We start from the raw sequence: 15,834 nt of genomic DNA, 5'->3' as shown, positions 1-15,834 counted from the left end.
ATGCAGTGAGAGAGGAAAAGGATGGAGTAGGATGTGAATTCTGGAATTCCTGTTGCTGAGGAGCACGAGGTCCCAAGATCCCAGGGTCTATTCTCTTCAGCTGTGCTAATGATGTAACAGTAATCCCACCGCTTTGCAGCCACAGAATTCTCTACCACTTGTGAAGCTCTTGCACACACATCATCTCTCATAGAAGTCAGAGGGTGACCCAGGGCCAGAGCTCTGACTCCAAGCGCTCCTTCCCTCAGTGCACAGCAGCCTCACGGCCTCACTGGCGTAGGTGACATCGCTGGTTCCCAGGCCAGGCATTTGTTTCTGAGTTACCAGAATGAACCCTGCCTATTACCAGCAGATATCTCTGCATCTTGCTAGATATCTAGCATCTTGCAGCTCAAGCTGCAAGGCTCACTGTAACTTGCAGAATCAAAACTCAGAATCCAACCAGGAACACGTAGCTGAATGTTAGGCCTCTCAACGCAAATGGATGCAAAACAGGCTCTTGCCAGCCTATCTGGGCCCCAGAAAACCATAATGACAGAGGGGTGCCACCCACAGCTTGCAACGTGCCCACTTATTTAAGTGAAAGAAGCTGGCAAGGAACGTGGCAGGGAGAAGCCCTAGACCTGGCTAGATGGGGTTGGACCTGCCACTTAGCCTCAGAGACCCTTTGGAGACTTCCGTGTGCACTGTGGACAGGGGCACATGCTCGGACTCTTCCATGGCAGGGCTGTGCTGACAAGTCAGCACCAGGGCCTTGACCTCTTTCTTGAAATTGGTGTTGAGAAAGCCATAGATGAAAGGGTTGACACAGGTGGAAGCCATGGCGAGCAGGTGGCACACCAAGAAGATGAGGTTGCCATGGCAGACAGGGATGGCCTCGGGGCGCCAGTCCTCCAAGCTGTTGAACACGTGCAGGGGCAGCCAGAGCACTGCGAAGGCCGCCACCATCGCCACGAGCACCCCGTTGACCCGCCTCATCTGCCCCGCGCGCGAGCGGTAGGCGCCCTTGCGAAACACGCGCCCCTGCTTCTGCAGGCGCCGGTAGACGCGCACGTAGCAGACCAGGATGAAGGCCAGTGGGACGCAGTACTGGAAAAGCAGCAGGAAGGTGGTGTAGACAATGCGGTGGTGGTCCAAGGGCCAGGACTCAGTACAGACCACTTTATCTGCCAGGAACTCCAGAGCCTTGGAGTGGTTCTTGTGGAAGACGTTCTCCAGGACGCTGTTGGCCAGGAAGGGCAGGGAGAGGGCGCAGGCGATGAGCCAGGTGAGCACAATCCCCAGGTAGGCCTGCGGGATGCTGGGCTTCCAGCCTGTTGGGTTGATGATGAGCTGATGCCTCTCCAGGGCCACAAGGACGAGAGAGAGAATGGAGACCGTCACCGACATGCACTGGATGAAGGCTGACACCTTGCACAGGGCCTCACCAAAGACCCAGTAGTCCATGATGGTGTAGATGGCCGTGAGCGGCTGGCAGATGAGGCACATGAGGAAGTCGGAGAAGGCCAGGTTGGCGATGAGCAGGTTGGTCACATTGGTCTTCTCCTTCTGCCTCATGGTCACGCAGATCAGGCAGAGGTTGCCCAGGACCCCCACGATGGTCTCGATGCTGTAGGAAGTGACAATGAAGACCAGCAGGTCCGCAGAATCCTGGCAGTGGTCAGACAGGTTGTACAGGATGTCCCGTGGCTTGCTCCTGTTTTCACCCTGCGGGGATCCTGAGAGCAGCGAGGCCAGGAGGTGAGAGGTGTTCATGGTGGATGTGAGCAGACTCCAGGGGCTCTGGAATGAAGGGGCCACTTTAGGGATGATGCCTGCAAGGCAAACAGACAGACGGTACTCAGGGATCAAGCCTCCGGTGTAGGATCCAGGGAGGAGCCGCCAGGTTGAAGGGTTCTCGGCTGCCTCCATCCCAAGTCTAGGAACTGGCAGAGCTATTCCCCAAGGTTCACAGTAAGACATTGGCATCCAGTAATCATGACCCTGGGAGAAGCACTTGCTGCATGCCGGGGTCTGTGCTCAATGCTTAGCATCTATAGCTAGTGATTAGGTGTTATCAATCCATTTCATAGATGAGGACTCTAAGACAGAGATGGAAAGCAACTTGCCCATAGTCACACAGCTAATAAGTAATGGGGTCCAGATACAAACCCAGGTCTCTCTGATGCCAGAACTTGTTCCACAAATTAGGACCTCAAGATTTGACACTGTTTTGATGATAAAGAAGTTGGAGCATTGTATGTAGAGTTTAGGGAGAGAATTGTTCAGGAAGCATGGGTAGAAAGCTCCTATCACATTGCATCCAAATGGAGACAGCAATAAATGCTGCTATGCACAGTGACTGCTACATCCTTCCATGGCACCCCAGGCCCTTTTGCATAGAGCCAAAACTTCGGAGCTTAGTGCCCCCTCCTGCTATCAGCCCCTCTCTCCCTGCCAGCCTTGTTTCTCAGGTGACAAATGGCAAAGTTGAAGACTGCCAGGTATGCAAAGACTGGCGAATCACATACCGGCTTCCTCCTGCCTGCTGTGTGCACATTACCCCTGGCCCCAGCCCAGTGCCCACTGCCCTCCCTAGAGCCCACTCCACGCCTGTGCTCAAGGCACCTGATGCAGTTTGCAGCTCCCAAACACACCGGACTATTGCACACCTCCATGCCCTGGCACACCTGCCCCTTCCCCAGGTACCTTTTCAGCACAAGGGACCTCCTGCCAAGACTGAATTGAAATGTGGGCTCCAGAGCCTCCAGGTGGTGGTGCCAGTCATGGCTCTATTGCACAGAGAGCCACCAGATCACTACGCACATCACTGCGACTCATCTCACGGGTTCTGTAGTCATTATTAACCCACAAGGTCGCAGTTCTCAACCTTCAGTAAACAACAGAATTCTGGGAGCATGTTGAAAGTGCAGATTCCAGGGCTCCTCACCAGAAACTGTAATTAAGTGACTCCAGAATGGGGCCCAGGAATCTGTATTTTACAAGTGGCCTATGTGATTCTGATGCACATGGCCTTTGGCCCCATTCTGAGAAACACTGCTAGTAGCAGAATACTCTATTTGAGATATTCTTTAAGTCTCATATAATGGCCATGCCTATTTTTGAACATACATATTTTCCTCTTGATCAAGTGCTAATTTAAAGGCAGTTTTCACAGAGTAAGGCCAAAATTCCCCAGAACTTAGTAAAATCTATGTGTCTGCTGTCATGAAAGTCACTCATTGTGTATCTGATCTGTCCTACAAGGACAAGTCTTATTTGGCCATTCACAAGATCAAGTCATGAATTTTCCTAATAGTCTACAATCTGGTTTTCTGGCTACCAGATCACAGAGGCAGGAAGGTTTCTCCAGCCCCACAGTCTTCCAGGAAATAGGGCCATTTGGGGCTGCACATGACAAAATGAAACATACCAGGGCCAAACACAAGGTCCAGTATGAGACAAAAAGCAGAAAAGCAGTCGCAGCTGCATGAAAGCTGTGCATCTGCATCTGTGGCAGACGCACGGGGCTCAGAAGCAGCCAACGGGCCAGAAACCCAGGCTCTGGCTGACCGTCCACAGGGCCAGGCGGCAGTGCAGAGCAACACCGTTAGTTCCAAACCGACCAACTGCAGCGTGATCAGAGCAGAGTGACCAGGCAGGGGGCTCCACAAACACCCACTGCTTCCTTCATTCATCCACTCAGCAAACGTGTGCCAAGCCCTAGGCTAGAGACAAGGGCTGCAAAGATGACTTACATAGCTGTGGCCCTCCCAGACTAGAGGGACTGACCACGGCAAACACAGAGGGACCTCAAGGCCACAATGCCATTGCCCAAAACGGTATGGATGGAATGCCTGTGAGCTTGGAGAAAGAGAAGGAGCAGGGAGCAGATGAGAAAAGCAGTGACATTGACCCGGGGCTCAAAGGCTGAAGAGGAGTCCACCAGCAACATGGACAAGGGAGAGAGGAAGGAACTCAAGGTTCAGGGAATAGCATGTGCAAGGGCACAGAGGCAGGAAAGAGCAGAGCCTCCTGGGAACAGCAAGCTGCTGGGAATGACTAGAGCCAGGATGGGTAGAAAGGAGTGACAAATGATGAAGCTGGAAAGGTGGGCCAAACCAGCAAGTCCAAGTCCACTCCAGAAAGATCACTTTGGGCACTGAGACTGGATATGGGGAGGAGCTAAGACAGGAGGAGGGAGCACTGGAAAAGGATCACTTCTCACAGAACCGGCAGAGACTAACACAAGGGATGGTCACAAGGGGGCCAGGACACCCCACACCAACACTGATGACTAGACCACATGGAGGCCTGGGTCCAAATCAGCCCTTCCTGCAGCTTCTGAGAACAGGGCAGAGGGAAGCCTGGGGCTGGGAGAGCAGGAAGGAGATCATAGCGGGGCGCAGGAAAGGAATGGAACTGCGGGTTGGCCCTTGGTCTTTCCCCAGAGCTGCTGAGGCTGGAAGGGGACTCCACAAGCCCTCGCCCAGAGGGGCCCTCGATACACAGCGACTTAGGATTTCCAGGTGCAGACTACAGGGGAAAGACAGCAGTAATTCAAATCCCTGAGCCCAAGTCAGCAGGAGAGCTGGATGCCTTTTGTGGAATGTGCTGGGAGGTGGGAGCCACACGACCAGAGACCCTGAGGGGTGCTCCTGACCAGAACCAAGAAAGAAAGAAGACAGCACCCAGATGCCACCCGGGCCTGGTGAGAAGCTACCATGACCCAGCGATGGCTACACCAATTGGGACAAAAGAGTCAAGGTTGGGAGGGGCCAGAGTGAGACTGCGGTTGTAGGGGAAGAGTCACCTTGCAGGTAGGGAGGGCTTTTCACCCTAGAGCAGGGTATGGGCCTGGTTCTTGGCTCTTCAGAGGGCGTCTGGAGTCAAGAACAGAATCCCTATCACACAGAGCCACCACAGGTGTGCCTGTCCTGAGTTCAAATCCCAGCCCTACCGCCAATTTGCAAGATGGCTGTGGGAGAGTGAGTGAACCTTTCTGAGACTCGGTTTCCTCAGCTGTCCAAGGAGTGGGGGTGGGTAAAGCCTATCTTGCAGGGTGTTTTGGCTCCCTCCCTGGTCAGGAGATCAAGGAGTGACCAAGGGGAGTCTGAAAGGCAGGACCTTGGAGGGCCTTGGAGGCGCTTTTTCAGGTTCAGTCTCCACCCTGGTTCTTTGGGCAAATAATATAATTTGATGGACCAGGTCCTGTTCAGGAGCTTTGCGTGCTCCCTCTGAGAGGTAAAGTTATTAATACCTGTTTTGCCAAAACACCAAGCTGGCACATAGTAGGTGTTCATCAAATGTCAGTTCCTTCCCTTGTCACTCATCCCACCAACCCCACCCTGAGGAGCCCTGGTCCCCACCATGAGGCCCTGGCCACAGCAATCACACAGGCCCATGCCCAGGCCTCTGAGTCCACCCAACTGCAGCTCTGACCCCAAAGCCTAAAGTAGAAGCCCCGAGGGAGGGCAAGGGGCCATGCCAGTCCTTCACCAGGTGCCTGAGCACAAAAGAGCACCAGCCACACTGCAGTGCCCTGGCCTGCTCAGAGCCCCACCCCAGAGGCAGGTGCCTCTCTCTCCAGGGCTGGAATGGGCCACAATCCCACCATTCCCATCTCAGAGCCAACGACTGACCCCAGCCACAGCTAGTGATTAGCCTAGGGGACACAGTGCCCTCACCCACACTGTCCGCCCTGCAGATGAGGCCCCAGAAGGACACTGAGGGACACAGAGACAGTGAGGAGAAGGTGGTGGCAACGAGCACTTGGAGGTCAGTCTGCTCTGGGCTTGGCAGGCAAGCCCCGAGGTGCCCGAGCAGCCCGAGAGGCCGCACCCAGCTGGGGCAGAGTTGCACCTGTGCGGCCGGCGGAGCGCGGAAGGGAATTTGGAAGGGCCAGCAGCACAGGGCCGGGGGAGCCCACTTTCAGAGGAGAGAGACCAAGGAGGGAGGAGGCTCACCTCACCTTGGAGAGCCAGCACACACTTTCCTGGGAGACAGAGGGACGAGGAATAATGGCTTTTGCCCGCCACCGCAGTGAACACTAACCCGCGCCGCAGCCCCGCGAGGCAGGCGTCCTCAGGCTGACCCACACGAGTCGCCAGCATGCAACCATTGTGGACATGTAAAGACGGCAAATTCATATGGTTCCATCAAATGTCAGCCCCATTTTAAAGAGAAGGACACTGAGGCCCAGCTAGATGAAGGGACCTGGCTGAGGTCCCACTGCTAATAAGTGGCAGAGCTGGAAGCGGAACCCGGTCAGCCTGCCTTGGACAGCCCTGGTGCCCGCCCTTCCAACACAGATAGCGAGAAGGGCGGGGAAGTGGGGCTTGTGCTAAAGCAGGGCCCGAGCTGATGCCTGGCGTGTGGCTGAGGCCAGGCGGAGACGGACATCCAGGTGCACTGACAAAGCCCGACAGGGCCTGCTCACGGAGCGGGGGCCCAGGTGAGCCGAGGGAAAAGCTGCCCCTGGAAGCCTCGGGCCTCTGGTGGGCAGGTGGAGTGGCGGCCTGCGCACCCAGGCTCCCCGGACCTGCGGCCCCAGCACACTGGCTGGGAACCCCCACTCCCTGGCAGTTCCCAGCCAGTTCCAGCCACCCTTTCTAGTGCCTCATCCTTCCTGCGCGGACTGGGCTTGGGTCCCTAAAATAATGACACCCTCAAATGGAGGTGCCTCCTTCCAGGCAGTTTAGACCCTCACCTTGGCAGAACAGAAGAGCACAGCTCCCAGGTGTAGAGACATTTAGGGACATGATGGCACAGGTGTCTGTCCCTTCAAAGGACCCCACCTGCCCTTCCTTCCTTCCTCTTGCAGCCTCCAGTTTGGATCCTCAACTCCTGAATCACCTAGGGGTGGTCACATCCGCTCCCCGGGGCTGCTGAGCTGGGAGCGCACTGACCAGCGACCACCAAGGAACCTCAGGTCCTCCAGGCACACCCTGGGGAGTGGCAATCCTGGGGGGGGGGGCAGATTATTATGCAAGGTCAGCAAAATGGTGTCTCCGGATTTTGTTCCAGGCAGCCCTCCTGACAGGGACAGGAACACGCCGCGCCCGGGCTGGGGCTGCACTGCAGCCAGCCTCCCCGTCGCTCAGGCGAACACTGACAATGCGCACATGACATGACACTCTCCCAGTGAGGTAAGAATGGGGACGACCCTCTGCTTCGTTTCCTCAAATCTCAGCGAACGGCTGTCTCCTAACGCCCAGCGCCGGCACGGCGGACTTACCTCCGCCCGCAGCTCCCGCAGCGGCTGGGCGCCCGCGTCGGTGCGCAGAGCCCGCGGCCCGCGCGCTCAGCTCCCGCGTCGGCGCTGCGGCCCCTCGGCCCGCCCGGCCCGCCGCTGCCCCGGGACTCCCGCGTGGCGGAGCGCGGGCCGCCCCCGCCCGGCCAACGCCGTCTGTCGGCCAACGCTGAGCGCAGCCGCCCGCCGCCCGCTGCGCTCCCGCTGCGCCCGCCCAGTCCGCTGCCCGCGCCGCCCACGAGCTCCGGCCGCCGGCCGCCCGGACCGAGGAGCCCACCCCGCAGCCGCAGCCCTGCACGTGGGGCCCCCAAGGGCTCCCCAAGCCCACCCCGACCTCCCGCACTGCCCCGAATCCCGCTGTTTCCTCATCCATGAAATGGGCGTAAGAAGGCCTGCCTTTCATAAATTCATTCGAAATATATTTAATAATATTGCAGAGCTCCTGTGAGCCTGGCTCTCCTGTGTGCACACAAGGCTGAGCAAGACAGGACCCACCTCTTCGTGTCATCCTGGAGCTCCCAGTCCTGGGCAGAAGACAGGCAAGGGACAAGAGCCCCCGGAGGCAGGTTTCCACGTGGACACACTTGAGGGCTGAGCCCTGCCCTCGTGGTCAGAGAACAGCCTGGGAGCCGAGAGGGCAGTGAAAGCAGCAAAGAGCTCCCATGCCAGGCAGAAGTCCCTTCTCTTATCCCGTCCTCATGCCTACCTAAATGAGGTGTGATCATCCCATTTCACAGGTGAGAAAACTGAGCCTCACAGAAGTGGAGTGTCTTGTCTCAGCCAGCCAACTTGTAGATGGCAGGGCTGAGATTTTAATCCAAAGTCTGAGCTCTTTCTTCCGGATTCTATTGCCCCTGAGAGGGGTAGGTAGGTGAGATAGCAGACAGTCCTGGTTAAATCTACCGGTATGTGCCCAGAGCTGGCTGCTAAGCTGTTTGCCGCTTGGGGAAAGAAACAGCACCCCCTGGCGGTGGCAGAGCCCCACAGCGAGCTTAGCCAGAGCCCCCAAGCTCCCCAAGAAAGCAGAGTCCACAGGCAAGAAACTGGAAGCTGTCCTTGCCCTCCTTGCTGGCATGCAGGGCCCAGAGCTCAGTCTGTGAGGCTCCGATGGCAACCCAGGCTGCATTCCGTGGTCTCTGGGGAAGGCACTAGGTAGGATTTTCCTTCCGCCATAAAAGTGGCTGGAAATTGACCTCCTTAATAGCATAGTGACGGGCCTCACTTCCCACCCCATTAGGAATGTTCCATGTGAACGGCCTTGGAGTCAAACGTGAGCACCAGTCCTTCAGGTGTGTGCAGCCCTCAAGATGACCTCTCTCTCTGGCCTCTCAGTCACAGCAAGGTTAGTATTCTCCTTGGCCCAAGGAGGAAGCTGAAGGCCAGCCAGCCAGAGGTTGGACCCCAGTTACCTGTCTTGCTGGAAACTTGCTGGGACTTGGATGGGGCCCACTCACGTTGCTTTCACCACTCTGAGAGCCAGTGTGGTACGTGGCCACAGCTGGGCATGGAGGCCATCTGGCAAAGCCTCAGATTCTCTTCTGTAAGGAAGCGCTAATAATAAAGTCCACCTCGAGAGCTGTTGTGGAGAAGTAAGACAAGCTCCGAACAGCTGGTAGTGCAGGCATGGGCAGGAAGCACCGTGCAGGACTGCGGCTGCTGTTGGGATTCCTGTGTCCCAGTGCCACCCCCCTCCCTGAGCCCCATCCCCAGAGCCCATGCACAGTCCTTAGATTACAGAAGTTACTGAATCCATAACAAAGGCAGATTGCCATGAAGAGAGACCCCGAAAGCAAGAAAGAACCCATGAAAATTAAATATATGATTGCTGAAATTTAAAAACATTTTATTAGAAGGAATGGAAGAACAAGATAAGGAAATATCCCATAGTGTAGAACAAAAACACAAAAATATGGAAAACCTCAGAGCAAAAATAAGAGACATAGATGATTAACACAAATGACCCATCATCCGATTAATAACCTTTCCAGGAAGGGAGATCAAAGACAATGAAAGGTAGCATATCAGTCATAGTCCAGGCAGAAAAATAATTTACCCTCAGACAGTCAAATGAAGGGACTTTAATAGAAAGGCAACCTACAGAGATTTGGCCAGGTTAAGGGAAAAAAACAGAAATGATTAGGCACCCAGAGATCAACAAGAGTCAGAAGCAGTTACCTCCTTCCAGCTACAGGGACAGAAGGAGGAAACCGTGTTACCAGAGCCAGAGGACTATGCAGGAAGGGCCAGTGAGAGCCGCGGCAGCGTGGAGGCATGGCACAGTCACCAGTTCAGCATCGGAACAAGGGGTAGGGAAGAACTCTGCCAGCCTGCTCTCCTTCCACCGCCAGTCTCCGTGGGTCCCTCCCACTGACCAAACCCAACTGGAATCCTGCCAGTAAAGGAATTGCCTGGCCTCCCTGGGCACAGAAAAGGGCAGAGAACAGTGGAGAATGAATCGGGTGGAGTGTAAACAAAGTAGCCAACACTTAAATCACCCACAGTAACAGAAAGTATCCCAGAGCTACAGATTGAAAGATCCCCTGGTACTCCACACTTACACAGGTCACTGTAAAATTTCAACCACCAAGGATAAAGAGAAGACGCTAGAATATTCCACAAGGCGGGGGAAAGGACAATTACAAAGAAAAGAAGAGAGGATTGACCATCATCAGTCTTGTCAGCAACACAGGATGACGGAAGACTATGAAATTATGGAAATACATTTTTAGGGCTCCTGGAAAAATATTTTGAAACTAAAAACCCTTTTCTCAGCTGTAATATCAAATATAAGGGTCAAATAAGGATATTTCCAAACTTGCAAGTTTATGTTTCATGAACCCCTCTGAGGAAGTAAATTAAGAAGGCATAACTGGTACTAAATGCAAGCAAGGAGAGGTGAAATCAAAGAAATGCTTGGGCTGCCCCAGAAGCCTGGAATTTTCTTTCCCCGCCCAAATAATAAACCAGCATTACTACATCCCTGGGGGAATTTCAGAGACCAGTGCCATCATAAAGACTTAAAAAATACAGGGAAGGGGATTCCTGTCACATTCCCATCAGCTTGGCTCACCTCTTTAGCCAGTGCAGAAAGTTGCTGAATCTTGGAGAAGGACTGTGGATTATCATGAATTTAATCAGGCAGTGGCTCCAATTTGAGCTGCTCTTCTAAATGCTATGCAGAACAACTTACCCAGCCCTGCACTTAGCTACTGATCCAGCTCGCGTCTTCTCCCATCTATAACAACTGGGAAGGGCCGGCAGAAGTTTGTTTTCACTGGCCAAGGACAGTAGTACAAAGCCAATGTCTTCTCTCAGGCTATGTCTGCTCTCCAGCTTTCTGTCACACTGAGGTCTACAGAGACCTCGGTCATCTGCACATCCCACGGACATCATGCTGGTGCACTATGCAGGTAATGCATGCTGGCTGGACTGATGAGCAAAGAAAAACAACCAGATGCCTTCATAAGACGCATGCATTCCACAGCATAGAAAAAATTCCAGCTGCCACCCCAGTAAAGCTTCCAGAAGTCCAGGGGATATGGACTATGTCAGAAAGCTCCTGCCATTGTGAAATACACATTGTCTGCACTCCTTGCCACTGAGAAAAAAGCATAATGACTGGTTAGCCTGTTTGAATTTGGGAAGCCACAGATATCACATTGAGGTGTGCTACTCCAACTCACTGAGTAATAATAGGATCCGCCAGTGTTGAGTGGGATTCAGAGTGAAACAAGGCTCTGTAAGAGGTCCAGGCTTTAGTGCATATGATAGATGTCTGTGACATATGACCCAGCACATCCAAGGATGCTCGCTGTGTCCTTGGCAGGCAGAGGTGCTGTTTGGATCCTCTGGCAAACCCGCATAGGAGAATCACAGCACAGACTGCTTAGAGAGTCTAGCAAATTCACATGCTTGTCTGCAAATACCAAGTCTCCTTTTGAGAAACAGCTTCTGCCATGCTACTTGACGAAATCATGGGACAGCAAGTGACTACACATAAAGTGGTTAAACTGCCCACTATAAAATAAGTGTCATGTGACTCCCCTAATAAAGCTGCATGTGTGAGCAGCACTCCATCACCACATGGAAATGGTGCAGGCTTGAGCAGGTTCTGCAGCCACAAGTTAAGTTCAGAAGCAGATAACTCAGGCCCCCATAGCTGCTCACTCTGCCCCACTGCTGCCTCTTCCTTGGCCTGTGTCTGCAACTGCAGAATAGAACACATGGTCCTAGTGACACATGGCCCTGGTAGGTGTGCTAGGACCAGCTAGAGGTGAGTGCTGCAACTTGCAATCTCACTCAAGGGTCATCCTGAAAGTCAATGGGGAAGGGAAATGCCTTCAGAGGCAGAACTTGCCAGCTGCACATCTGGTGCTCACTCTGCCGGGATGGAGAGAGAGCCACAGGTGGAGATCTATGCTAATCCAGTGCATGAGCAGCAGCTAAACTTTAGCCAGATGACAAGAGCAGGGAAAGACTATAGAATTGATAACAAGATCTCAACAGAAACACCTAGATATACTTCTTAGAATGGGTACCGAGGGTGAAAACATGTGTTTCTCATGGGGATGCTAACCCACAGCAAAGGGGACACTCCGACAAGATGACCCTTCCCACAGAAGCCAATCAGCCTCTTTTCCCAGATGCCTGGCACTTGCTTAATGGTGTCACAGAATAAGGTATGAGGGCGTCATGGAGATTATGTGTGGGCTCAACAGCACAGCCCTCCACTCTCCAAGGCTGGCCTGGTTACCCATGTTGCTGAGTGCCCATTCTGGCAATAGCAGTGCTAATCCTTGAGCCCTCTACATGGCATCATCCCCTTGGGTGACTCACAACCACAAGCTGGCAAATTGATTACATTGTACCCTTTCATCATGGAGGGAATGATGCTTTGACACTTATTCTGGATAAAACAAGGTTTAGGGTGTCCCAGTAGCTAAGAGCAGGGAGTTGGTGACCAAGTAGAGTCAAAGGATGTTCGAAAAAGGAGAGATGAGGCAGGCAGGTGTTGGAGCCAGGCAGGGGAGGGATGCACCCACATAGGTGGCACATAGCCACTGCAGCCTGGTGCTGAGCAGAACACACTGTGGATGGCAGCCCTGTGTGTTGGAGGAACCTGTCGTGGGGTGTCAGAGTCAGAGCAGGACAAGTCCATGTGGGGAGGTGGGGCATAGTGGCCCAGCACAGGGTGTTAGAGCCCAAGGACTGTGAAGAGACGGTGCACACGGCAGAAAGGGACAGCCCAGTGTGGGGTGCCAGAGCCCAAGCAGAGTGATCAGGGTGCTGCCATGGGAGGTAGGGAGCATGCAGTGGATCGACTGAGCAAAGTAAACATACGAAGGCTAACAGAAGCCAGTTTTCTCACTGATGGAGAAGGCAGTCACAAATATGGAAGAGGAGAAAATCAGAATGAGCCCTGTGGTTCCAATTAGAATTGAAAGTATTGGTGTGAGCCCATGATTTTCAATATGGATAGATAAATATTGATGTAATAATAGTGAGTGTATGTGTGCCTGTGTGTCTGTATGTGTGTGTATCTCCTTGCTCTGTCCACTAAGAAAGCCTAGGAGCAGTGATACCCCAATAGCAATGAACACTCTTGCACTTACATCTTGATTTCTAAATACCATTCTCCATTAAAAGAATCCAAGGCTCCTCAGGAAAATGACTGATTCCAGGGCTGGGTCAGAGAAAGTCCAAGATGAGCCTGAAAGATTTTGGGGAGCTAGAAAGTACTGAAGTACTCTAAGAATGATGGAGGCAAGCCAGAAAGGCCCAGAATCTAGCTCAAAGGGGCCCTCAATGGCCCTCAATGTGGGCATCTAAATAAATAATGATGATAATGGAAAATAGCCCACTGAATAAAATAGAAATCCAGGAGTCCATTTTAATATAAATAGATGAGTGAGTAAAGTGAAAGTTTGATGAGGAATGGGATATTTACATGGTTTCAGTGTGCCTCACCACAAAATATTTATTCATTACAAAGAGAAAAGAAGTCATTTTACAGTGGAGAAGGCTGGTAGTAACCTCTTTAATCAAATGATCAAACACCATCACTAATCCTATGAACTGAAATTACTGACTGCAGGATAGGATGTGAGGAGAACACAGCATTGCTTCTGTGATATTCCTGCCAATGGTGCATTAACATGAATACACTCTTGAGGAAACATCAGCCCAAAGTGAGGGACATGCTACAAAACAGCTAGCCCATCAAAACATGCCAAGACCATGAAAGTCATGGACAGACTGGAGAACTGTTCCAGACTGAAGGAGAACAGAAATATGATATTAATAACTAATCTGAGTGCCTTGAGACAGCTGATGAAACTAGAGTGGAGCCTGATGATGAGGGGTAGTCATGTATTAATGCAAATTGCCTTAGTCGTGATAGACGCTTTTTGGTTAAGTAGGAGAATGTCCTTTTCTGTAAGAAAAATATACAGTAAAACTAGGCTGGATGCAGTGGCTCATGCCTATAATCTCAGCACTTTGGGATGCCAACGCAGGAGGATGCCTTGAGGTGAGGAGTTTAAGACCAGCCTGGGCAACACAGTAAGATCCCATGTCTACAAAATATAATTTAAAAAAAATTAACCAGGTGTGGTGGCATACAGCTGTAGTCCCAGCTACTCAGGAGGCTGAGCCAGGAGGATCATTTAAGCCCAGGAGTTTGAGGTTACAGTGAGCTATGATCAGGTCACTGCACTCTAGCCTGGGGAACAGAGGGAGACCCTGTCTCTAAAAATAATAATAATAGGCCGGGCGCTGTGGCTCACGCCTGTAATCCTAGCTCTTGGGAGGCCGAGGCGGGCGGATTGCTCAAGGTCAGGAGTTCAAAACCAGCCTGAGCAAGAGCGAGACCCCGTCTCTACTATAAATAGAAAGAAATTAATTGGCCAACTGATATATATATATAAAAAAAATTAGCCGGGCATGGTGGCGCATGCCTGTAGTCCCAGCTACTCGGGAGGCTGAGGCAGAAGGATCACTCAAGCCCAGGAGTTTGAGGTTGCTGTGAGCTAGGCTGACGCCACGGCACTCACTCTAGCCTGGACAACAAAGCGAGACTCTGTCTCAAAAAAAAAAAAAAATAATAATAATAATAATAATAAAACAATAAAACTAGTCTTTTGAATAAGTGGGTATCTTCTTGGCAACTTACTCTCAAATGGTACAGAAAAAAAGTGTTCTTTATCCTCATTTGCAACTTTTCCCTAAGATTATTTAAATTACATTTTTTAAAGTATCAAAAATGTACTTCATCTCTATGGAATAAAATAGAAATAAAAATTGAAAATAGTAACCTCTGCAAATAAAACTGGAGTTGGCAGGGGGAGAATGTTAACAGGAGTTATCTGAGCGATAGGATTTTAGGCTGTTTTTTTGTTTGTTTTCTCCCTAAATTTCTCTATATTAAAACACAATAATTACAACTTTATAAAGAAAAGAATTAATAAAATAAATGTAATTACATCCTACAGCACAAAGAGTTGTTAGCACAGCTTAGTAACAACCATTCCAGCCTCGGTTTCATCATCTGTAAAATGGAGCCAAGATTGGTTTAATTTTGTTATTAATACAAGTTGATGAGGGTTCAAAGAATTGAGGGATAGGGATATAATATCAAAACCTTTTTCAAAGCCACATGGAAGGGAGGTGTGAGGGAGGGACCCGAGGGCTTCAGGGTCAGAGGGCAGGAAAGAGTCTGGGCCTGCGGGAGGCCTTCCAAGTGGAGACTGGGCCAACAGGGCGGCAGAAGAGGGCACACCTGCTGTGGGAGGAGGCGCCTCAGGCCCTGAGGATCCGCTTTTGTTCTTTGTTTGCCTTTGCTCTCTGCTGAGGCCATAAAGAGACAGGCCATAAAATAACCTACTCTGGCCCCAGGAAAGAAAGATAAGAAATGTCAGCTGGGCAGCCCACACTTTGCCTGCCTCCCTCCCCGGACAGCTGGTCCTGCCCTGGCCCCCAACTCTGCCTCTCTCCAGGGGAAAGCTGGACTTCCCTCGGCCCGTCCCTGCCCCCTCCTCACCAATGCCTCCCTTGTTCTCTACTCCACTTCAAAGAAGTTGCCATCTGCCACCAAATCTCCATCCCATGGTCCAATCCATGACATTGAACTTGACCAGCCCAGAGCAGCATTTTTCCCCTTAAACAGGATAAGAGAGACAAAGACAAAGGCGCACTGTTCCCCTAGAGGCCCATATTCTCTGTCTTCTGGTAGCCAGTGAACTTACCAGCCCAGAGCACATCACTGCCCTTGGTGAGCACATCAGAAGGGAAATACCAAAACAGCAGAGCCTGCACTCTTTGTATCGACACTCCCAGTCCTTGTCCCTGCCTTCCATAACCACAGAGATTCATTCAAACAGTCTATACTAATTCAACTAATATTTTAAAACACATATGCTAGACACTGGATAGAAAGTTTAGCTCCCCAAGACATGCTATAATGGATGCAGAATGGATAGTGAGTAAAATATGCACCAAGTTACCACACACCTTGGACAAAGCATTTGCTCCATTCCATTCCCAGTCTCAGATTGTGCTTAGCTGTGTTGTCCTACCAAATTTGCCTATAACAGTGATATATCAGT

General features: G+C 51.7%; 1 protein-coding gene across 1 annotated transcript; it reads right to left on the bottom strand.

The window, feature by feature from the left end:
- Positions 1-216: 216 nt before the first annotated feature.
- LOC105884287 (neuropeptide Y receptor type 4-2) lies at positions 217-1,816 on the bottom strand. The gene has a single exon (XM_012788055.2). It carries the CDS (start codon positions 1,753-1,755, stop codon positions 628-630), a length of 1,128 nt encoding a protein of 375 aa, XP_012643509.1. The 5' UTR covers positions 1,756-1,816; the 3' UTR covers positions 217-627.
- Positions 1,817-15,834: the final 14,018 nt, after the last annotated feature.

Source organism: Microcebus murinus, chromosome 14 (assembly GCF_040939455.1).
Source record: "Microcebus murinus isolate Inina chromosome 14, M.murinus_Inina_mat1.0, whole genome shotgun sequence".
Taxonomy (NCBI): Eukaryota; Metazoa; Chordata; class Mammalia; order Primates; family Cheirogaleidae; genus Microcebus; species Microcebus murinus.
The sequence above is the reverse complement of the archived record's forward strand: the minus strand, read 5'-3'. Positions and strand labels throughout refer to the sequence as shown.